Source organism: Mobula birostris, chromosome 28, assembly GCF_030028105.1.
Source record: "Mobula birostris isolate sMobBir1 chromosome 28, sMobBir1.hap1, whole genome shotgun sequence".
Lineage (NCBI taxonomy): Eukaryota > Metazoa > Chordata > Chondrichthyes > Myliobatiformes > Myliobatidae > Mobula > Mobula birostris.
This window is the reverse complement of record NC_092397.1, coordinates 39,927,912-39,952,441: the sequence shown is the minus strand read 5'-3', so window position 1 is coordinate 39,952,441 and position 24,530 is coordinate 39,927,912. Positions and strand designations below refer to the sequence as shown.

The 24,530-nt window shown below is 49.1% G+C and overlaps 1 protein-coding gene across 1 annotated transcript in view; it reads left to right on the top strand.

The window, feature by feature from the left end:
• Nucleotides 1-24,530, top strand: part of LOC140188982 (pyruvate carboxylase, mitochondrial-like) — a 1,128,593-nt gene that overhangs the window by 1,073,525 nt on the left and 30,538 nt on the right. The window contains 2 exon segments of the mRNA XM_072245643.1: nt 20,167-20,411; nt 21,769-21,948. Of these exon segments, the coding sequence (XP_072101744.1) occupies nt 20,167-20,411; nt 21,769-21,948 (425 nt within the window).

Below are 24,530 nucleotides of genomic sequence, written 5' to 3'. Positions count from 1 at the left end.
CCTGAGGCATGTTTAACCACTCCCATTACACAGTCCACGCCCCCCCCCCCCACAGCCTGTCCCAGACATTCCCTACCTCTTCCTCACTGCCCAGTCCCTCTGCCATGACTGTGTTCCCTGCTCTCTCCAGTGCCACTCCACTCCTCTTAATTCCCGGAAGCCGGTCAGAAATCAGGAGCGGCCACAGCCACCACGCGCCCAAGAGGAGGCCATTCAGCCCATTGAGAGTATCCTGGTGCTCCATCCACATGTCCTGGGTAGCGTGAGCAGGACGGGTGTGTTGGGACCTTGAATTCAGCCCCTCACCACCATCCCATCAGCACAGCCTTGCACAGAGCAGGACGACTAAATTGTCTTACGTTTCAGACAGGGAGCTTTCAATATCACCATTGTCTAAACGATCTACCCAAAAGCCATTTACTTCTCAAACAGGATGAGAGTTACAACATTCTCTCGATCTTTTGTTCTCCCCATCGTACAGATTGTACCACATTTGACACCCAGCACTGTATAAATGGCAATGATAAAACACATCTGTGTCCTTATTCGCACAACATCTAAAACTTTGACAAACTTCTATAGATGTGTGGTGGAGAGTATATTGACTGGCTGCATCACAGCCTGGTGTGGAAGCACCAATGTCCTTGAATAGAAAATCCTACAAAGGATAGTGGCTGCGGCCCAGTTCATCACGGGTAAAGCCCTCCCGACCATTGAGCACATCTACAGGAAATGCTGTCACAGGAAATCAGCATCCATCATCAGCGGCCCCCACCACCCAGGACATGCTCTCTTCTCACTGCTGCCATCGGGAAGGAGGTACAGGAGCCTCAGGACACACACCACCAGGTTCAGGAACAGTTATTACCCCTCAACCGTCAGGCTCCTGAACCAGAGAGGATAACCTCAACTCTGAACTGATTCCATCGGGAAGGAGGTACAGGAGCCTCAGGACCCACACCACCAGGTTCAGGAACAGTTATTACCCCTCAACCATCAGGCTCCTGAACCAGAGAGGATAACCTCAACTCTGAACTGATTCCATTGGGAAGGAGGTACAGGAGCCTCAGGTCCCACACCACCAGGTTCAGGAACAGTTATTACCCTCGACCATCAGGCTCCTGAACCAGAGGGGATAACCTCACTCAACTTCACTTGCCCCATCACTGTTCTCACAACCTGTGGACTCACTGTATGGACTTCTTGGATTGACTGTGAATGCCCACAAGGAAATGAATCTCGGGATTGTATATGGTGACATGGTGTACTTGATAATGAATTTACTGCGACAGACATGGATGCAAGGAGGGTTAAAGGCAGATGTCACGATACCACCAACCAGTTGGGTTTCCTAAAACCTCTTGTGAGGTTCCATTAACAAGTTAGTTCACCTGTCGTCAGAGAAAGAAACATCACCCTTTGATTTACTGTCACAGCGGTCAGTATCTCACTTCACCCAGACTTTAATGCCATAAGACCCTCGGAGCAAAATTAGGCCATTCAGCCCATCGTCTGCTCCACCCTTCCACCATGGCTGATATATTATGCCACTCTATCCCATCCTCCTGCCTTCTCCCCGTCACCTTTGAGTTCCTGAGTATCAACCGCCCCTCCAAGTATATCCAACGTCTTGGCCTGCACAGCCATCCAGTGCAACGCCTTCCACAGATTCAGAATCAGAATCAGAATCAGGTTTATTATCACCGGCATGTGACGTGAAATTTGTTAACTTAGCAGCAGCAGTTCAATGCAATACATAACCTAGCAGAGAGAAAATAAAATAATAGTAATAAAAATAATAATAAATGAAATTAAAATAATAGTAATAAATAAGTATATCAATTACAGTATACGTATATTGAATAGATTAAAAATCATGCAAAAAAACAGAAATACTGTATATTAAAAAAGTGAGGTAGTGTCCAAAGATTCAATGTCCATTTAGGAATCGGATGACAGAGGGGAAGAAACTGTTCCTGAATCGCAGAGTGAGTGCCTTCAGGCTTCTGTACTGATGGTAACAGTGAAAAAGGACATGTCCTGGGTGCTGGAGATCCTTAATAATGGACGCTGCCTTTCTGAGACACCACTTCCTAAATATGTCCTGGTACTTTGTAGGCTAGAACCCAAGATGGAGCTGACTAGATTTACAACCTTCTGCAGCTTCTTTCGGTCCTGTGCAGTAGCCCCTCCATACCAGACAGTGATGCAGCCTGTCAGAATGCTCTCCATGGTACAACTATAGAAGTTTTTGAGTGTATTTGTTGACATACCAAATCTCTTCAAACTCCTGATCAAGTATAGCCGCTGTCTTGCCTTCTTTATAACTACATCGATATGTTGGGATCAGGTTAGATCCTCAGAGATCTTCACAACCAGGAACTTGAAACTGCTCACTCTCTCCACTTCTGATCCCTCTATGAAGATTGGTATGTGTTCCTTTGTCTTAACCTTCCTGGAGTCCACAATCAGCTCTTTTGTCTTACTGATGTTGAGTGCCAGGTTGTTGCTGTGACACCACTCCACTAGGTGGCATATCTCACTCCTGTACGCCCTCTCGTCACCACCTGAGATTCTACCAACAATGGTTGTATAGTCAGCAAATTTGTAGGTGGTATTTGAGCTCTGCCTAGCCATACAGTCACGTGTATACAGAGAGTAGAGCAGTGGGATAAGCACACACCCCTGAGGTGCGCCAGTATTGATCGTCAGCGAGGAGGATATGTTATCACCAATCTGCACAGACTGGTCTTCCAGTTAGGAAGTAGAGGATCCAATTGCAGAGGGATGTACAGAGGCCCAGGTTCTGCAGCTTCTCAGTCAGGATTATGCGAATTTTGGATGCTCTAGTCAATGAACAGCATCCTGACGTAGGTGTTTGTGTTGTCCAGGTGGTCTAAAGCCACGTGGAGAGCCATTGAGATTGTGTCTGTCGTTGACCTATTGTAGCGATGGGAAAATTGCAATGGGCCAAGGTCCTTGCTGAGCAGGAGTTCAGTCCAGTCATAACCAACATCTCAAAGCATTTCATCACTGTTGATGTGAGTGCTACCGGGCAACAGTCGTTAAGGCAGCTCAAATTCATTTTGGCATTCACAGCCTTCTGGTTAAAGAAATTCCTCTTCATCTCTGTTCTAAATGGACACCTCTCTATTCTGAGGCTGTGCCCTCTGGTCCTAGACTCCCCCATAAAAGGAAACATTCTCTTCACATCCACTCTATCTGTGTCCTCTGGTCCTAGACTCCCCCACTATAGGAAACATTCTCTCCACATCTACTCTGCCTGTGTCCTCTGGTCCTAGACTCCCCCATTACAGGAAACATCCCCTCCACATCCACTCTATCTGTGTCCTCTGGTCCTAGACTTCCCCCACTATAGGAAACATCCTCTCCACATCCACTCTATCTATGTCCTCTGATCCTAGACTCCCCCACTATAGGAAACATCCTCTCCACATCCACTCTACCTGTGTCCTCTGGTCCTAGACTCCCCCACTATAGGAAACATCCTCTCCACATCCACTCTATCTGTGTCCTCTGGTCCTAGACTCCCCCACTATAGGAAACATCCCCTCCACATCCACTCTATCTGTGTCCTCTGGTCCTAGACTCCCCCACTATAGGAAACATCCTCTCCACATCCACTCTATCTGTGTCCTCTGGTCCTAGACTCCCCCACGACAGGAAACATCCTCTCCACATCCACTCTATCTGTGTCCTCTGGTCCTAGACTCCCCCACTATAGGAAACATCCCCTCCACATCCACTCTATCTGTGTCCTCTGGTCCTAGACTCCCCCACTATAGGAAACATCCTCTCCACATCGACTCTATCTGTGTCCTCTGGTCCTAGACTCCCCCAATACAGGAAACATCCTCTCCACACCCACTCTATCTGTGCCCTCTGGTCCTAGACTCCCCCACTATAGGAAACGTCCTCTCCACACCCACTCTATATGTGTCCTCTGGTCCTGTACTCCCCCACTATAGGAAACATCCTCTCCACATCCACGCTATCTGTGTCCTCTGGTCCTGTACTCCCCCACTATAGGAAACATCCTCTCCACATCCACGCTATCTGTGTCCTCTGGTCCTAGACTCCCCCACTATAGGAAACATCCTCTCCACATCCACTCTATGTAGGTGTAGGTCTATAACCCAGAAAGAAATATTGTACCATTGAGCAAGATGGCTACAAAAAGAGCAGCTTGTGGTTGAGCCCAGTTGGGGAAAGGTACTTCTGGAATGGGTGTTGTGTAATGAGCAAGTTTGATTTGGAAACTTGAGATGCTGTCCTTTAGAAATAAAACTGAGAAAATGCAGATTCCTCACCACATCAGGCAGCATCTGTAGGGAGAAAAACAGACCTAACATAACACACACAAAATGGTGGAGGAACTGAGGTCGAATAGCGTTCATGGAGAGGAATAGAGAGTCGACGCTTCGGGCCGAGACCCTTCATTGGGACTGGAAAGGAAGGGGACAGAAGCCAGGATAAGAAATTGGTGGGAGGGGAAGGAGTACCAGCTGGAACCAGGTGAGATGGGAGGGGGGGGTTGAAGTGAGAAGCTGGGAGGTGATATGTGGAAAAGGTGTTGGCCTGATGAAGAAGGAATGCGGTAGAGAGGAGTGTGGACCATAGGAGAAAGGGAAGAAGGTGGCTGCGCGGGTGGGTGGCCGCACAGTAACTGAAATGCCCCCGAGCGCACAGCCTTTGTTGCCATGCAACTAGAAACATTTTACAAAATGTGGAAGATTTTCTATGTTGTACTGTGCTTTTTTTAATTTATTGAGATAAAGTGCAGATTAGGCCCTCCTGGCTCTTTGAGCCAAGCCACCTAGTAATTCCCCGATTTAATCTTACCCTAATCACAGGACAATTTACAATGACCAGTTAACCTACCAACTGATGCATCTTTGGACTGGGGGAGAATTTCATTATTCCCTTCAATTAATAAATAAAATCAAAAGCATGTAATTTCTCAATTTTCACTGTAAACATTTATTGTTTGCATATTACAAAAAAAGAACACTTAATGCACTGTGCAGTTTCCAGGCCATGTAAAAATTTCCTGCTCAGAGGAACGGTTGGCCAGCACAGCTGACAAAAGAAAAGTGATAGGTAGGTGAGGAGAAAAGAGGGGGTAAGAGCGGGGCCAGAAGTTACCATGTTGACAGATTTAACATTTTGGGTCAGTGACCAAAGAGAGCACAGGAACAGTAGAAACCAGGTGTACTTGTGTATGGGACTATAGAGCATGTGGATAGGTTCCACGAGCTGTGGCTTTTCTCTTGGAGCGAAGGAGGGTGAGAGAGAGGTGTACAAGATTCATTGACTAAGAGGACAGCCAGAGACTTTTTCCCAGGCCTGAGGGGGCTAAATACAAGGAACCATAATGTTAAGGTGATTGCAGGAAGGAATAGTGGGTTTTTACACAGAGAGTGATGGGTGTGTGGAACGTCCTGCCAGGGATGGTGTAGAGACAGATACATTAGGGACATTTAAGGTGATCGGAGGGGACATTTCGGTGACTCTGAGATAGACACACGGATGATAGAAAAGTGGACCTCTATGTGGGAGGGAAGGGGTGGAGATTGTCTGCCTGGTGTCAGTGGTCACATAACCAGGACTTGTGATCTGCACCGGCTGCTCACACGACCATCCACCACCTGCTGCCACAGCTTCACGTCACTCTGACCGGGGGACTAAGCAGGTGCTACACCTTGCCCAAGGGTGACCTGTAGGCTAGCAGAGGGAAGGAGCACCTCACACCTCCTTTGGTAGAGACATATCTCCACCCCACCAACCTGAAGCAGCCACACTGGTCTATATTCTGTGGTCCATGGTCTATGGTCAGCACAGACATGTTGGGCTGAATGGCCTGTTCTTGTGCTGTACTATTTGTGCTTATTAAATGCAAATAAATTGCAATACCAGATGGAGGAACAAGCCCTTCCAAGCATTCTTTCACCTCGCATCCACTGGAAGAGCCAAAACCCCGAACCACACAATACCCGAGTTGTCCAACAGAAAACAGAAGTGACGAGCTGCGTTTGCAATTCAAGCTAAATCACTTCTAATTCAGAAAACTGACTCCTTATCAGCTGAGCTTCTAGGTTTACTACTTTTCTTCCAGCTCGGCTTAAACGTCACCTCGTGACATTACTGTCAGGTTAATGCACTGCGCTGCAGAGACCTTATCTGCCACTCCCACTGATCTTTCTGCTCTGGAGACTGAAGGCCCAAAGTTACACTCAGTGGCCACTTGGGTACAGCTGCTCGTTAATGTATTCGGTTCCCCTATACAGCTCGTCCATGCAAATGTCTCGTCAGCCAATCACGCAGCAGCAACTCAATGCATAAAAGCATGCAGACACGGTCAAGGGGTTCAGTTGTTCAGACCAAACATCAGAATGGAGGGGAAATGTGACCTGAGTGACTTTGACTGTGGATGATTGTTGGTGCCAGATGGGGTGGTTTGAGTATCTCAGAAACTGCTGATCTCCTGGGACTTCCACTCACAACAGTCTCTAGAGTTTATAGAGAATAGTGTGATAAACAAAAAATCTCCAGTGAGCGGCAGTTCTGTGGGAGAAAACACCTTGTTAATGAGAGAGGTCAGAGGAGAATGGCCAGACTGGTTCAAGCTGACAGTAACTCAAATAACCACACGTTACAACAGTGATGTGCAGAAGAGCGTCTCTGAATGTACAACATTGTCAAACCTTTAAGTGGATGTCTACAGCAGCAGAAGACCATGAACATACATTCAGTTAGGTACAGGAGGTCGCGAATAACATGGCCACTGAGGGTGGGTTATACAAGGATACCAGGAGAAGGCAAGAGAATGGGATTGACATGTCCCTCTCCTTATTCCCTCGATGTTGTGCCTACTCTAACCTACTCTAAGATCAATCTAACCCTTCCCTCCGACATAACCTTCCATTTTTCTGTCATCCATGTGTCTGTCTAGGAGTCTCTTAAATGTCCCTAATGTATCTGTCTCTACACCACCCCTGGCAGGACGTTCCACACACCCACCACTTACCCCCCCATCACTTAAATGTCCCTAATGTATCTGTCTCTACACCACCCCTGGCAGGACGTTCCACACACCCACCACTCTTTGTGTGAAGAACTTATCTCTGACGTTCCCCCCTATACCTTCCCTTAAAATGATGCTCCAGTTTTACATCTACACCTGTACACCTACTCGTTAATGCAAATATCGAATCAGCCAATCATGTGGCAGCAATTCATTGAACCATGAAGTGGATGGGTTATGGCAGCAGAAGACAGAGGTATACATACAACCAGCAGCCTCTTTGTTAGGTACCGGAGCAGACCGGGAGCCCGCTCTGTGCACAAGTCTCAGTCTCACATCACTGAGTAGCTCAGAGGTTTGGGCAGTACTGTAGTACTGAGAGAAGGAAGGAGACAGGGAGAGGGGAATCATGGTTGGGAGAAGGGGAAGGGAGAGGGGAGGGAGCAGGAAGCACTAGAGAGACATTCTGTAATGATCAATAAACCAATTGTTTGGAATCAAATGACCTTGTCTGGTGTCTCAGGGCTGAGTGTGTCTGTACCCACCCCTGTCACTCTTTCTCTGCCACCTGTCCCACACCCCTCCCACGGGCCCCACCCTCACCCTTTGCTCCCGCCAGATTTACAAACTCGCTCTCTGCTCCACATTGAGAAATACAGTTCTGTGTAAACGTCTCAGGCGCTCTACCTGTATTTATGTGCCTAAGACTTTTGCACAGGACTGTGTGCTCCATATTTCATGACCTCCCAGAATTTGACTTTCCTAAGTATATTACCCCACATGTCTGGGCTAAATCCTATTTGCCACTACTCTGCACAACTTTCCAGCTGATCCTTAAATAGCCTTCTTCAATCTCCCAATTTTGATATCATCCGTGCGCTTGCTAATCAGACCACGTAAATTTTCATTTGAGTCATTAAAACATCTGTGGCAAACACAAAGGTCCCGGGCACCGGTGCCCGTTGCACAACGCTGGGTACAGATGTCTACCCTCTGTGTGTGGAGAGGTGGGAAGTTCATCCCTGTTGCCAGGCAGTGCAATCTGCGTTGTTAGCACTGGCCTCGGAGTTAGCAGCAGGCAAGTGTTGGCAAATGAAGAAAGACATATTCCAATCATGTTTGGCCACTGTGGCGTGTCTTGATGTAGTTAGCCTGTCAACTGCTCATTCAGACTTGGCACACAGCAGCTTAAACAGAGAGACAGATACTGCCTGCCTGGCATGTCAAACAGTGGCCCCGAGCTGGAGGGTTCTGTCAGACTTACTCTGCATTTCAGTTGTCCGGAAGCAGGCTTGGTGCACGCCAGCGTAGCGGTTAGTGCAACACGATAACAGCAACACGATAACACGATAACAGTGACACGGTAACACGATAACAGTGACACGATAACACGATAACAGCGACACGATAACACGATAACAATGACACGATAACAGCGACACGGTAACACGATAACAGCGACACAATAACACGATAACAGCGACACGGTAACATGATAACAGCGACACGGTAACACGATAACAGTGACACGATAACACGATAACAGCGACACGGTAACACGATAACAGTAACACGATAACAGCGACACGATAACACGATAACAGTGACACGGTAACACGATAACAGTGACACAGTAACACGATAACAGCGACACGATAACACGATAACAGCGACACGGTAACACGATAACAGTAACACGATAACACGATAACAGTAACACGATAACAGCGACACGATAACACGATAACAGCGACACGGTAACACGATAACAGTAACACGATAACAGTGACACGATAACAGCGACACGGTAACACGATAACAGTGACACGGTAACACGATAACAGTAACACGATAACAGTGACACGATAACAGCGACACGGTAACACGATAACAGTGACACGGTAACACGATAACAGTAACACGATAACAGTGACACGATAACACGATAACAGCGACACGGTAACACGATAACAGTAACACGATAACAGTGACACGATAACAGCGACACGGTAACACGATAACAGTGACACGGTAACACGATAACAGTAACACGATAACAGTGACACGATAACAGCGACACGGTAACATGATAACAGCGCCAGTGACGTGGGTTCAATTCCCGTCGATGTCTGCAATCAGTTTCCACAAGCTCCCCGTGGCCACGTGCGTTTTCTGCAGGGGATCGGTTTCCTCCCACATTTCAAACTGGGTTTAATCAAGAGGCACGGACTCATTGGGCCAGACAGATAGATAATTAGATAGATAGGAAGACGGGCAGACAGATAGCTAATTAGATAGATAGATAGACAGATAGATAGATAGATAGATAGGGAGACAAACAGACAAATAGACAGATAATTAGATAGATAGATAGGAAGACAGGCAGATAGATAATTAGAAAGATAGACAGATAGATAGGGAGACAAATAGACAGATAATTAGATAGATAGATGGGAAGACAGACAGACAGATAATTAGATAGATAGATAGACAGATAGATAGATAGGGAGACAAACAGACAAATAGACAGATAATTAGATAGATAGATAGGAAGACAGACAGACAGATAATTAGATAGATAGATGGGAAGACAGACAGACAGATAATTAGATAGATAGATAGATAGATAGGGAGACAAACAGACAAATAGACAGATAGATAGATAGACAGATAGGGAGACAAACAGACAAATAGACAGATAATCAGATAGATAGGGAGACAAACAGACAAATAGACAGATAATTAGATAGATAGATAGATAGATAGGGAGACAAACAGACAGACAGACAGATAATTAGATAGATAGATAGACAGATAGATAGATAGACAGGGAGACAAACAGACAAATAGACAGATAATTAGATAGATAATTAGATAGATAGATGGGAAGACAGACAGACAGATAATTAGATAGATAGACAGATAGATAGATAGGGAGACAAACAGACAAATAGACAGATAATTAGATAGATAGATAGATAGATAGGGAGACAAACAGACAGACAGACAGATAATTAGATAGATAGACAGATAGATAGATAGGGAGACAAACAGACAAATAGACAGATAATCAGATAGATAATTAGATAGATAGATGGATAGATAGATAGATAGGGAGACAAAGAGACAGACAGACAGATAATTAGATAGATAGACAGATAGATAGATAGGGAGACAAACAGACAAATAGACAGATAATTAGATAGATAGATAGATAGATAGGGAGACAAACAGACAGACAGACAGATAATTAGATAGATAGACAGATAGATAGATAGGGAGACAAACAGACAAATAGACAGATAATTAGATAGATAGATAGATAGATAGATAGACAGATAGATAGATAGGGAGACAAATAGACAAATAGACAGATAATCAGATAGATAGAGGGACACAGTACTATGCAAAAGTTTAATTAACATATATGTACCCAGGATGCCTATGACTTTTTCACAGTCATGTAGTAATTTTATGCATTGCACTGTACTGCTGCCACAAAAAAAACATTTCATGACGTACGTGAGAGGTGATAAACCTGATTCTGATATGGGTCTCTGTTGTGGACTGAGAGTGGGAAGGGGGGCTGGGAGAGGGGAGGCAGTGGGAAGTACCAGAGAGATATTCTGGCAACACACACACAAAATGCTGGTGAACACAGCAGGCCAGGCAGCATCTATAGGAAGAGGTACAGTCGACGTTTCGGGCCAAGACCCTTCATCAGGACTAACTGAAAGAAGAGATAGTAAGAGATTTGAAAGTGGGAGGGGGAGGGGGAGATCCAAAATGATAGGAGAAGACGGGGGGGGCGGGGATGGAGCCAAGAGTTGGGAAATTGATTGGCAAAAGGGATACAAGGCTGGAGAAGGGAGAGGATCATCGGACGGAAGGCCTTGGAAGAAAGAAAGGGGGAGGGGAGCACCAGAGGAAGATGGAGAACAGGCAAGGAGTTATTGTGAGAAGGAAAGAAAGAAAAAAAAACTAGGGATGGAATAAGAAGGGAAGGAGGGGATTGTGCCTGGCCTGCTGCGTTCCACCAGCATTTTGTGTGTGTTGCTTGAATCTCCAGCAACTACAGATTTTTCGTGTGTGAGACAGATCTTCTGAAATTGTTTGGAATCAAATTGCAGGAGAAACATAAATTGTATACATTTTTTACAAGAAAGAACACAATTAGAACAATGAAGGTCCTCTGCAGTACCGGCTGGTCATCGTGTTACTGTACCTGTAGTGATTAGGGCTGTGCCGATGGGTTCAACAACCGAGCAGTTGAATGGAAGTAGCTGTTCCTGAAGCTGGTGCTGTGGGACTTCCCGCTTCTATACCTCCTGCCCGATGGGAGCCGAGAGGAGGTGGCGATGGATGCCGCCTTCTTGAGCTCCTCCTGTACCTTGTGTGTGTCGAACAGACTAGAAAGAAAGCTGGAATTTCCATGACATCCTGAGGAAAGAGAAGCTTGAAAATCTTGCAGTGACGGGAAAAGGTGATGGAAGAGAAAGTGACAGTGTATGACATTAATGAGCTATGTCAAGGGATGGACAGGCAAGAGTTTTGTAGAGCCCATTTGAGCCTTCTGAGATTAAAGACAAATGGAAGACCACAATTCATAGTCATAGTAGTCATACTTTATTGATCCTGAGGGAAATTGGGTTTCGTTACAGTTGCACCAACCAAGAATATAGTATAAATATAGCAATATAAAACCATAATAATATGTAAATTATGCCAGGAAATAAGTCCAGGACCAGCCTAATGGCTCAGGGTGTCTGACCCTCCAAGGGAGGAGTTGTAAAGTTTGTTGGCCACAGGCAGGAATGACTTCCTATGATGCTCTGTGCTGCATCTCGGTGGAATGAGTCTCTGGCTGAATGTACTCCTGTGCCCGCCCAGTACATTATGTAGTGGGTGGGAGACATTGTCCAAGAAGGCATGGCCCACGTCATGCAACACGGCACATTATGATTGATGCTGAAGACGAAAGGTCCATTGTAGTACGAGATGGTCATTGTGTTGTTATACTGAGGTAGTGATTAGGGCTGTACTGGTCGGTTCAAGATACCGAATGATTGAAGGGAAGTAGCTGTTCCTGAACCTGGTGGTGTGGGACTTCAGATTTCAGCGTCAGTCAGATGCATGATTACAGCCACGGCTGCATTGCTTTATAGCGGAGTTAATTAACTTGTCGATGTTAGGGATAAAATGTGCGTGGTGGCAGAGGGGCTATTTAATGATGCTCTAATCTATTCTGAGTCAGCAAACAGATGGCTTCAGTCCTGAGTCATATTCACCAAGCCGCACGCTCCCTTGTTTGAAGGGCTAGGGGCACACGGCACAGAACAAGATCGTCTGATTTATAATTCTCTGAAAGATCTCTCTCATTAATACAGTATCCCTTTTCCTTCAAGGCTTTGTAATTGTTTTCAGGTGTTCAAAGGTCAGAGTACATTATTATCGAAGTATGTGAACTTCATGCAGCCTGGAGATTCGTCTCCTTACAGACAGCCACAAAACAAAGAAACCCAACAGAACCCATTGACCAAAGACCATCAAACACCCCACCTGCAGACAAATCAAACCGTGCAAACTATGAAAGGAAGCGAAGAGCATTCAGAACTGGTTTCACAAAAGTGACTCCACAGACACGAAGCCAGTCATCACTGCAGCCGATTCAGGAGCCTGTCAGAGATAGGCCCCAGCGTCGGTTCAGCGCAGGGTACGAGAGCAAGGAAAGGCCTGAGGTTTGACCGATATAAACGCCAGGCTGAATTGGAAAGGTTGGGTTCGAGCTGGATCCAAGTCCATAGGACACTCAAAGCTGCTGCACAGGTTGACTCTGTGGTTAAGAAGGCATATAGTGTATTGGCCTTCATCAATCATGGGGTTGAGTTTAGGAGCCGAGAGGTAATGTTGCAGCTATATAGGACCCTGGTCAGACCCCACTTGGAGTACTGTGCTCAGTTCTGGTCACCTCACTACAGGAAGGATGTGGAAACCATAGAAAGGGTGCAGAGGAGATTTATAAGGATGTTGCCTGGCTTGGGGAACATGTCTTATGAGAATAGGTTGAGTGAACTCGGCCTTTTCTCCTTGGAGCGACGGAGGATGAGAGGTGACCTGATGGAGGTGTGTAAGATGATGAGAGGCATTGGTCGTGTGGATAGTCAGAGGCTTTTTCCCAGGGCTGAAATGACTCACATGAGGAAGCATAGTTTTAAGGTGCTTGGAAATAGGTACAGAGGGGGATGTCAGGGGTAAATTTTTCACACAGGGAGTGGTGGGTGTGTGGAATGCACTGCCAGCTAAGGTGATAGAGGCGGATACAGTAGGGTCTTTTAAGAGACTCTTAGATAGGTACATGGAGCTGAGAAAAATAGAGGGCTATGCCCTAGGGAAATTCTGGGGAGTTTCGAGAGTCAGCACAGCATTGTGGGCCGAAGGGCCTGTAATGTGCTGTAGATTTCTATGTTCTATATTCTGTGTACTAGTTCTGAACTCTGCACCTGCCCCACCCTGCTGTGGTGACCTGAAGGGTCTCGGCCCGAAACAGCAACTGTTTACTTGCCTCCATAGATGCCGTGCCGCACTGCCATTGTTGAGTGTATCCATGGTTACCGACTGTACTGTTGCCATTCGCTCCATTGAAACCCCTCACAGAATAAAGACTGGAACTAGAGGTCATAGGTTATGGGTGAAAGGTGAAATATTTAAGAGGAACATGAGGGGAATCTTCTTCACTTAGAGGGTGGTGAGGGTGAGGAATGAGCTGTCTTAGGAAACGGTAGGCGAGGGTTTGTAGACCAGCAAACCCTACAGCACAGAACAGGCCCCTCAGTCCATGATGTTTCACCTACTCTAAGATCAATCTAACCTTTCCCTGCTACAGAGCTCTCCTTTTCTCTGTTTCCCATAGCCTATCTGAGACTTTCTAAGAGGCAGGTACGTTAGGGGCCTCTGGTAGGGTGTTGCTCACACTCAGCACCCTCTGTGTGAAAAACATACCTCTGGCATCCAGCCTGTACGTTGCTACCCTACGTGAACACTTCCACCCTGGGAAAAAGTCTCGGACTGTTCACTCTACCTCTGCCTCCTGTCATATTGCACACCTTTATCAAGTCAGCTCTCATCCTCCTTCACTTCAAAGAGAAACCCCCCAGCTGGCTCGACCTGTCCTCATAAGACACCCTCTCTAATCCAGGCAGCATCCTGGCAAATCTCCTCTGCACCCTCTCTAATCCAGGCAGCATCCTGATAAATCTCCTCTGCACCTCTCTAATCCAGGCAGCATCCTGGCAAATCTCCTCTGCACCCTCTCTAATGCAGGCAGCATCCTGGTAAATCTCCTCTGCACCCTCTCTAATCCAGGGAGCATCCTGGTAAATCTCCTCTGCAGCCTCTCTAATCCAGACAGCATCCTGGTAAATCTCCTCTGCACCCTCTCTAATCCAGGCAGCATCCTGGTAAATCTCCTCTTCACCCTCTCTAAACCAAGCAGCGTCCTGGCAAATCTCCTCTGCACCCTCTCTAATCCAGGCAGCATCCTGGTAAATCTGCTCTGCACCCTCTCTAATCCAGGCAGCATCCTGGTAAATCACCTCTGCACCCTCTCTAATCCAGACAGCATCCTGGTAAATCTCCTCTGCACCTCTCTAATCCAGGCAGCATCCTGGCAAATCTCCACTGCACCCTCCCTAATTCAGGCAGCATCCTGGCAAATCTCCTCTGCACCCTCTCTAATGCAGGCAGCATCCTGATTATTCTCCTCTGCACCCTCTCTAATCCAGGGAGCATCCTGGTAAATCTCCTCTGCAGCCTCTCTAATCCAGACAGCATCCTGGTAAATCTCCTCTGCACCCTCTCTAATCCAGGCAGCACCCTGGTGAATCTCCTCTGCACCCTCTCTAATCCAGGCAGCATCCTGGTAAATCTCCTCTGCACCCTGTCTAATCCAGGCAGCATCCTGGTAAATCTCCCCTGCACCCTCTCTAAAGCTTCCACATCCTTCCCATAATGAGGTGACCAGAACAGAACATAATATTCCAAGTGTGATCTAGCCAGGGTTTTATAGAAGTGCAACATTTCCTCAAGGCTCTTGAACTGACTACTCCAACTAATGAAGGCCAACACACCATACGCCTTCTTAAGAACCCTATCATCTTGTGCGGCAACTTTAAGAGATGTGAAACCCAAGATCCCTCTGTTCCTCCGCACTGTTAAGAGTCCTGCCTTTCAGCCTCCAAATTCGACCTTCCAAGGTAAATCACTTTTCAATTCTCCAGAATGAACTTTATCTGCCAACATTTGAATTGCAACATTTTGGATAGGTACATGGATGGGAGAGGGGTTAGAGGGATTTCGTCCATGTGGAGGTAGATGGGACTAGGCAGAACAGGCCAGCACTAACTAGATGGGCCGAAGGACCAGTTTCTGCACTATAGTGCTCTTTGACTCTACGAGTTTAAAAAGCTGCGCCGAAGCTCGCAGTGACCTTCTTGGTCTGAGATACGCAAGCACAGTTTCTATCTTTAGGAAGGATGGGAGCTCCTGCAGAGGGTATGGCAGGGATTTCCTGGTAAAGCCTTCTCCATCACTGGCACATCACGGGAAAAGCCCTCCCCATCACTGGCACATCACGGGTAAAGCCCTCCCCATCACTGGCACATCACAGGAAAAGCCCTTTCCATCACTGGCACATCACGGGAAAAGCCCTCCCCATCACTGGCACATCACGGGAAAAGCCCTCCCCATCACTGGCACATCACGGGAAAAGCCCTCCCCATCACTGGCACATCACAGATAAAGCCCTCCCCATCACTGGCACATCACGGGTAAAGCCCTTTCCATCACTGGCACATCACAGATAAAGCCCTCCCCATCACTGGCACATCACGGGAAAAGCCCTCCCCATCACTGGCACATCACGGGTAAAGCCCTCCCCATCACTGGCACATCACGGGAAAAGCCCTCCCCATCACTGGCACATCACAGATAAAGCCCTCCCCATCACTGGCACATCACGGGTAAAGCCCTTTCCATCACTGGCACATCACGGGTAAAGCCCTTTCCATCACTGGCACATCACAGGTAAAGCCCTCCCCATCACTGGCACATCACGGGTAGAGCCCTCCCCATCACTGGCACATCACGGGTAAAGCCTTCTCCATCACTGGCACATCACGGGTAAAGCCCTTTCCATCACTGGCACATCACAGATAAAGCCCTCCCCATCACTGGCACATCACGGGTAAAGCCCTCCCCATCACTGGCACATCACGGGAAAAGCCCTCCCGATCACTGGCACATCACGGGTAAAGCCCTCCCCATCACTGGCACATCACGGAAAAAGCCCTCGCCATCACTGGCACATCACGGGAAAAGCCCTCCCCATCACTGGCACATCACGGGAAAAGCCCTCCCCATCACTGGCACATCACAGATAAAGCCCTCCCCATCACTGGCACATCACGGGTAAAGCCCTTTCCATCACTGGCACATCACAGATAAAGCCCTCCCCATCACTGGCACATCACGGGAAAAGCCCTCCCCATCACTGGCACATCACGGGTAAAGCCCTCCCCATCACTGGCACATCACGGGAAAAGCCCTCCCCATCACTGGCACATCACAGATAAAGCCCTCCCCATCACTGGCACATCACGGGTAAAGCCCTTTCCATCACTGGCACATCACGGGTAAAGCCCTTTCCATCACTGGCACATCACAGGTAAAGCCCTCCCCATCACTGGCACATCACGGGTAGAGCCCTCCCCATCACTGGCACATCACGGGTAAAGCCTTCTCCATCACTGGCACATCACGGGTAAAGCCCTTTCCATTACTGGCACATCACGGGTAAAGCCCTCCCCATCACTGGCACATCACGGGAAAAGCCCTCCCCATCACTGGCACATCACGGGTAAAGCCTTCTCCATCACTGGCACATCACGGGAAAAGCCCTTTCCATCACTGGCACATCACGGGTAAAGCCCTCCCCATCACTGGCACATCACGGGTAAAGCCCTCCCCATCACTGGCACATCACAGATAAAGCCCTCCCCATCACTGGCACATCACGGGTAAAGCCCTCCCCATCACTGGCACATCACGGGAAAAGCCCTCCCCATCACTGGCACATCACGGGTAAAGCCCTCCCCATCACTGGCACATCACGGAAAAAGCCCTCGCCATCACTGGCACATCACGGGTAAAGCCCTCCCCATCACTGGCACATCACGGGTAAAGCCCTTTCCATCACTGGCACATCACGGGTAAAGCCCTCCCCATCACTGGCACATCACGGGTAAAGCCCTTTCCATCACTGGCACATCACGGGTAAAGCCCTCCCCATCACTGGCACATCACGGGTAAAGCCCTTTCCATCACTGGCACATCACAGATAAAGCCCTCCCCATCACTGGCACATCACGGGTAAAGCCCTCCCCATCACTGGCACATCACGGGTAAAGCCCTTTCCATCACTGGCACATCACGGGTAAAGCCCTCCCCATCACTGGCACATCACGGGAAAAGCCCTCCCCATCACTGGCACATCACGGGTAAAGCCTTCTCCATCACTGGCACATCACGGGAAAAGCCCTTTCCATCACTGGCACATCACGGGTAAAGCCCTCCCCATCACTGGCACATCACGGGTAAAGCCCTCCCCATCACTGGCACATCACAGATAAAGCCCTCCCCATCACTGGCACATCACGGGTAAAGCCCTCCCCATCACTGGCACATCACGGGAAAAGCCCTCCCCATCACTGGCACATCACGGGTAAAGCCCTCCCCATCACTGGCACATCACGGGAAAAGCCCTGCCCATCACTGGCACATCACAGATAAAGCCCTCCCCATCACTGGCACATCACGGGAAAAGCCCTTGCCATCACTGGCACATCACGGGTAAAGCCCTCCCCATCACTGGCACATCACGGGTAAAGCCCTTTCCATCACTGGCACATCACGGGTAAAGCCCTCCCCATCACTGGCACATCACAGATAAAGCCCTCCCCATCACTGGCACATCACGGGTAAAGCCCTCCCCATCACTGGCACATCACGGGAAAAGCCCTCCCCATCACTGGCACATCACGGGTAAAGCCCTCCCCATCACTGGCACATCACGGGAAAAGCCCTGCCCATCACTGGCACATCACAGATAAAGCCCTCCCCATCACTGGCACATCACGGGAAAAGCCCTCGCCATCACTGGCACATCACGGGTAAAGCCCTCCCCATCACTGGCACATCACGGGTAAAGCCCTTTCCATCACTGGCACATCACGGGTAAAGCCCTCCCCATCACTGGCACATCACGGGTAAAGCCTTCTCCATCACTGGCACATCACGGGAAAAGCCCTCCCCATCACTGGCACATCACGGGTAAAGCCCTCCCCATCACTGGCACATCACGGGAAAAGCCCTGCCCATCACTGGCACATCACAGATAAAGCCCTCCCCATCACTGGCACATCACGGGAAAAGCCCTTGCCATCACTGGCACATCACGGGTAAAGCCCTCCCCATCACTGGCACATCACGGGTAAAGCCCTTTCCATCACTGGCACATCACAGGTAAAGCCCTCCCCATCACTGGCACATCACGGGTAAAGCCTTCTCCATCACTGGCACATCACGGGTAAAGCCCTCCCCATCACTGGCACATCACGGGAAAAGCCCTCCCCATCACTGGCACATCACGGGTAAAGTTCTCCCCATCACCAAGCACACCTACACAAAACACTGTCACAGAAAAGCAGCGTTCACAATCACGGACCCCACCACCCCGGTCAAGCTCTCTTCTCACTGCTGCCATCAGGACGGAGGTACAGGAGCCTCAGGTCCCACACCACCAGGTTCAGGAACAGTTATTACCCTCAACCATCAGGCTCCTGAACCAGTGAGGATAACCTCAACTCTGAACTGATTCCATCGGGAAGGAGGTACAGGAGCCTCAGGTCCCACACCACGAGGTTCAGGAACAGTTATTACCCCTCAACCATCAGGCTCCTGAACCAGTGAGGATAACCTCACTCAACTTCACTTTCCTCATTATTGAAATGTTCCCACAATCCATGGACTCACTTTCAAGGACTCTTCATCTCATGTTTTTGATATCTATTGCTCATTAATTTATTGTTATTATTATTTATTTCTTTTTGGATTTTCAGTTTGTTGTCTTTTGCACACTGGTTGACCACCCAAGTTGGTGTGGTTTTGATTTTATTATATTATGATTTGTGGAGTATGCCGACAAGGTTGTATATGGTGGTGTATATGTACTTTGACAATACCCGGTTCAAACTGACAGGAAGGTGACATTAGCTCAAACAATAGTGATGTGCAGAAGAGCATCTCTGAGTGCACAGCACGTTGAACTTTGAACACCTACCAGAAAAAAATGGGATTTTCCAGTGGCCACCCCTTTTAATTCCACTTCCCATTCGCATTCCGGTATGTCACTCCATGGCCTCCTCTACTGCCGTGATGAGGCCACACCCAGGTTGGAGAAACAACACCTTATATTCCATCTGGGTAGCCTCCAACCTGATGGCATGTACGCCTATTTCTCGAACTTCTGGTAATAACCCTCCCCCTTCACCACTTCCCATCCCCCTTTCCCCTCTCTCACCTTATCTGCTTACCCACCCATTGCCTCCCTCTGGTGCTCCTCCCCACTTTTCTTTCTTCCCTGACCTTCTGTCCTCTCCTATCAGACTTCCCCTTCTCCAGCCCGGTATCCCTTTCCCCAATCAAATCCCCAGCTCTGTACCTCACCCCCCCCCCCCCCCGGTTTCACCTTTCACTTTGTGTTTCTCCCTCACCTTTTAAATCTACTCCTCATCTTTTCTCTTCAGTTCGGCTAAGGGGTTTCGACCCGAAACATCAACAGTTTACTCTTTTCCATAGATGCTGCCTGGCCTGCTGAGTTCCTCCAGCATTTTGTGTGTGTTACTTGGATTTCCAGCGTCTGCAGATTGTCTCTTGCTTGACGTACCATTACCGTACACGCTGTGGCCACTTTATCGGGAACATGGGGTAGCGAATAACATAGCCATTGAGTGTAGGGTCACTGGTGTGCAGGACTTAGCGAGTTGTTTCCCTGCTCTGTCCCTCAGGCATCAACCTGGAGAACGTCAGTGACTACAGTGAGTACTGGGAGGTGACCCGGCAGCTCTACGCACCATTCGACTGCACTGCCACCATGAAGTCCGGCAACTCGGACATCTACGAGAACGAGATTCCCGGCGGACAGTACACCAACCTCCACTTCCAGGCCCACAGCATGGGACTGGGCAACAAGTTCAAGGCCGTCAAGAAGGCCTACACTGAGGCCAACAAGCTGCTGGGAGACTTGATAAAGGTGAGGGTTGAGGGAGATGGCCAGAGTTAGAACCCGAACCATGGGGTGTTGGCGATCGTCCAGGAAAGCTTTTAGTGCCTCTTTGTTTGTCCAAAAGGAGAGACTGTCCTGACTTCATCACATCAGACTTTGTCTCTTAAAGTGAACACAACATGAGAGAGGAGATCAATTCAGTGATTACAGCATCACAATGCCAGACCATAAGACAGCAGCAGAATTAGGACATTTTGGCCAATCGAGTCTGCTCTGCCATTCCATCATGGCTGATTTACTATCCCTCACAACCCCATTCTCCTACCTTCTCCCCGTAACATTGGATATCAGACTCCTCTTTAAATACTCCCTATAACCTGGCCTCCAAGCTGTCTGTAGCAAAGAATTCCACAGATTCACCACCCAATAGGCAAAAGAAATTCCTCCTCATCTCTGTTCTAATGGGACTAGTCTGAGGCTGTGTCTTCTGGTCCTAGACTCCCCCACTATAGGAAACATCCTCTCCACATCCACTCTATCTGTGTCCTCTGGTCCTAGACTCCCCCACTATAGGAAACATCCTCTCCACATCCACTCTATCTGTGTCCTCTGGTCCTAGACTCCCCCACTACAGGAAACATCCTCTCCACAGCCACTCTATCTGTGTCCACTGGTCCTTGATGTGTGAATCATCTGAGGAAGAACTCTTTGTGGCCCGCTGTCCACACCTGCGGGTGGCCATGTCCACCTGGCCCAGGAGTGGACCCTACCAGGAGATCCCCCAACTGACTTACCACACCTGCCATTGTCTGCCGCCATGCTGCCAGGTGACAAGCTTCCACTCTCCTATTGGCTGCTGGAGAGCAGCCCCACAGGATTGGGCGGATTGGTAACCAATAGTGAGAGGGCCTGGCCCGGACCCCGGCTGCCAGGTGTGGCTGGAGTTGGTACCTTCATTACGGTCTGTCCATCAGCCTCAGCCCTGGGATGACACACAGACACCCGCCACACTGAGCTCCAAGCATTCGGTGGCCTAGTCCCGCCTGTCCGGCGCTGAGGGGAGCACTTTGAGAACTCAGACACCAGGGTAAAGTCTCTCCAGTTAACGGACGACATTGCTGTCTTGTGGGTGCTGGACCGTCAGTACCATCTCCTGCAGAGACCAAGTCAAAGCTGACGCCATTCAGTCCCAGTCGAACATAACGGAGCTCGGGGTCTTTCCCCTTCCTCAGTCCACAGAAGGGTTCGGACCGGGCTGGAGGATGGCAGAGCGGGTACAGATCATAAACCAGCCAGCAAGTGGGCAGCAGGTCCGGACTTCCTTCGTTCCCGAGAGCTAATGTCTCCCCCCTCTCCCCCCCCCCCCAACCGTTCCCGCGGACAGGTCACACCGTCGTCAAAGATCGTGGGCGACCTCGCCCAGTTCATGGTGCAGAACAACCTCAGCCGAGAGGACGTGGAGACTGAGGCCGAGGAGCTGTCCTTCCCGCAGTCCGTGGTGGAGTTCCTGCAGGGATACATCGGCATTCCTCACGGGGGCTTTCCCGAGCCCTTCCGCTCCAAGGTAAGGTCCCGCTCCTCTGCCCCTCTCTCCACAGGGTCGTCCCTTGTCTGATGTACGTTGGGATCCTGGTGTTGTTTGGCCAGGCCAGCGTTTAACCCCCATCCCTACCTGGGTGGGGGGTGGATGGGAGCCGCTGCAGTCCTTCAGGTGGTGCTGCTGGGGTTTGCACCCAGCGACGCTGGAGGCATGGCGAGTCGGGACGGTGTGTGACCGGGAGGGGAACCTGCGGGCGGTGGCGGTGTTTCCCTGCCCCCGGTGGGAGAGGCCGTTGGAGTGGGCCGGATGAGTGACCGCACACGGGGCACACTACAGCCTCCGCGAGCCGGTGCTGGAGGAGGGAGGGGGCGTCTGCGATGTTGGGGGGGGGCGGGAGTGTTCGGGGGGTGGTGGGGGAGGGAATGTTTAGGAGAGAGGGTACCTAGTCGAAGGTGATTATCTTATTGCGGGAGGGAAACAGACAAGAGGGAGCAGATTGGAGGGGGCTTTTGAGTCTGGTGGTCCTGGGGCGGATGATACATCCCTTCCTCCCCGATGGGAGTGGGGCGAACAGTCCATGAGCAGGGTGGGTGGGATCCTGCATGATTCCTCCTCTTCACCATCTGAGATTCTGCCAACAACAGTGGAGTCATCGGCAAATTTATAGATGGTGTTTGAGCTGTGCCCAGCCACATAGTTATGGGTGAACAGAAAGTAGAGCTGTGGGCACGGAGAGCATCTTGGCCCAGAGTCATGGCCTTCCCTTCAGAAAGCTTCCTCTCTGCCTTGGCCCACTGCTTATGAATTGACAGAGCTGTGGTGAGTTCCACCATCAATATCAGTTATGACGAACTTCGAAGTGAATTTATTGGCAAAGTACGTGTACAATCCTGAGATACATTTTCTTGTGGGCCTTCACTGTAAATCCAAGGAACACAATAGAATCAATGAAAGATCGCACCCAACAGGGCAACAAAGAACCAGAGTGCAAAAGACAACAAACTGCAAATACAAACAACAATATTAATAAATAAATAAGCAAAAAATACCGAGAACATGAGATGATGAGTCGTTGAAAGTGAGTCCACAGGTTATGGGAACAGTTCAGTGATGGGGGCAAGTGAAATTACACCCCTCTGGTTTGGGAGAATACAATAAGTACTGGATACGGCCCAGTCTATCACGGGTAAAGCTCTCCCCACCACTGAGCACATCTACACGAAATGCTGTTGCAGGAAAGTAGCATCCATCATCAGACACCCCCAACACCCAGGACATGTTCCTTCTCACTGCTGCCATCAGGAAGGAGGTACAGGAGCCTCAGGCCCCACACCACCAGGTTCAGGAACAGTTATTACCCCTCAACCATCAGGCTCCTGAACCAGTGAGGATAACCTCAACTCTGAACTGATTCCATCGGGAAGGAGGTACAGGAGCCTCAGGTCCCACACCACATGGTTCAGGAACAGTTATTACCCCTCAGCCATCAGGCTCCTGAACCAGAGGGGATAACCTCAACTCTGAACTGATTCCAATGGGAAGGAGGTACAGGAGCCTCAGGTCCCACATCACCAGGTTCAGGAACAGTTATTACCCTCAACCATCAGGCTCCTGAAACAGAGGGGATAACCTCAACTCTGAACTGATTCCATCGGGAAGGAGGTACAGGAGCCTCAGGTCCCACAGCACCAGGTTCAGGAACAGTTATTACCCCTCAACCATCAGACTCCTGAACCAGTGAGAGTAACTTCACTCAACCTCACTTGCCCCATCACTGAGTTGTTCCCACACCTGTCGACACACTTTCAAGGACTCTTCATCTCATGTCTCGATATTTATTGCTTGCTTGCTTGTTTGTTTATTTATTTATTTGTATGTTTGTGTGTTTGTTTATTTTTGTATTTGCACAGTCTGTTGTCTTTCGCACACTAGTTCAACACCAAGTTGGTGAGGTCTTTCACTGACTCTGTTATGGTTATTATTCTGTTGACTCTGCACAAAAGAAAATGAATCTCAGGATTGTATGTGGTAACATGTGTGTTTTGAAAATAAATTTACTTTGAAATTTCATCTTTGAACTGATGGTTGAGGTGTAATAACTGTTCCTGAACCTGGTGGTGTGGGACCTGAGGCTCCTGTACCTCCTTCCCGATGGAATCAGTTCAGAGTTGAGGTTATCCCCTCTGGTTCAGGCGCCTGATGGTTGAGGGTAATAACTGTTCCTGAACCTGGTGGGTGGGACCTGAGGCTCCTGTACCTCCTTCCCGATGGAATCAGTGAGACGAGAGCAGGTCCTGGGTGGTGAGGGGGTCCCTGATGATCACGTGACCTGGGTGGTGAGGGGAGTCCCTGATGATCACGTGACCTGTGGGGGGGGGGTCCCCCTGGTGATCACATGACCTGGGTGCTGGGTCCCTGATGATCATGTGACCTGTTCCCCCCCCCCCCGCGTGATCACATGACCTGGGGGGGTCCCCTGGTGATCACACGACCTGGGTGGTGGGTCCCTGATGTTAGATGCTGCTTTCCTGTGCAGTGGGACACTTTCAGCTTGTGATGGAACTCATTAAGTGTCGGATAACCTGTAATTAATTCAGTGCAATTCA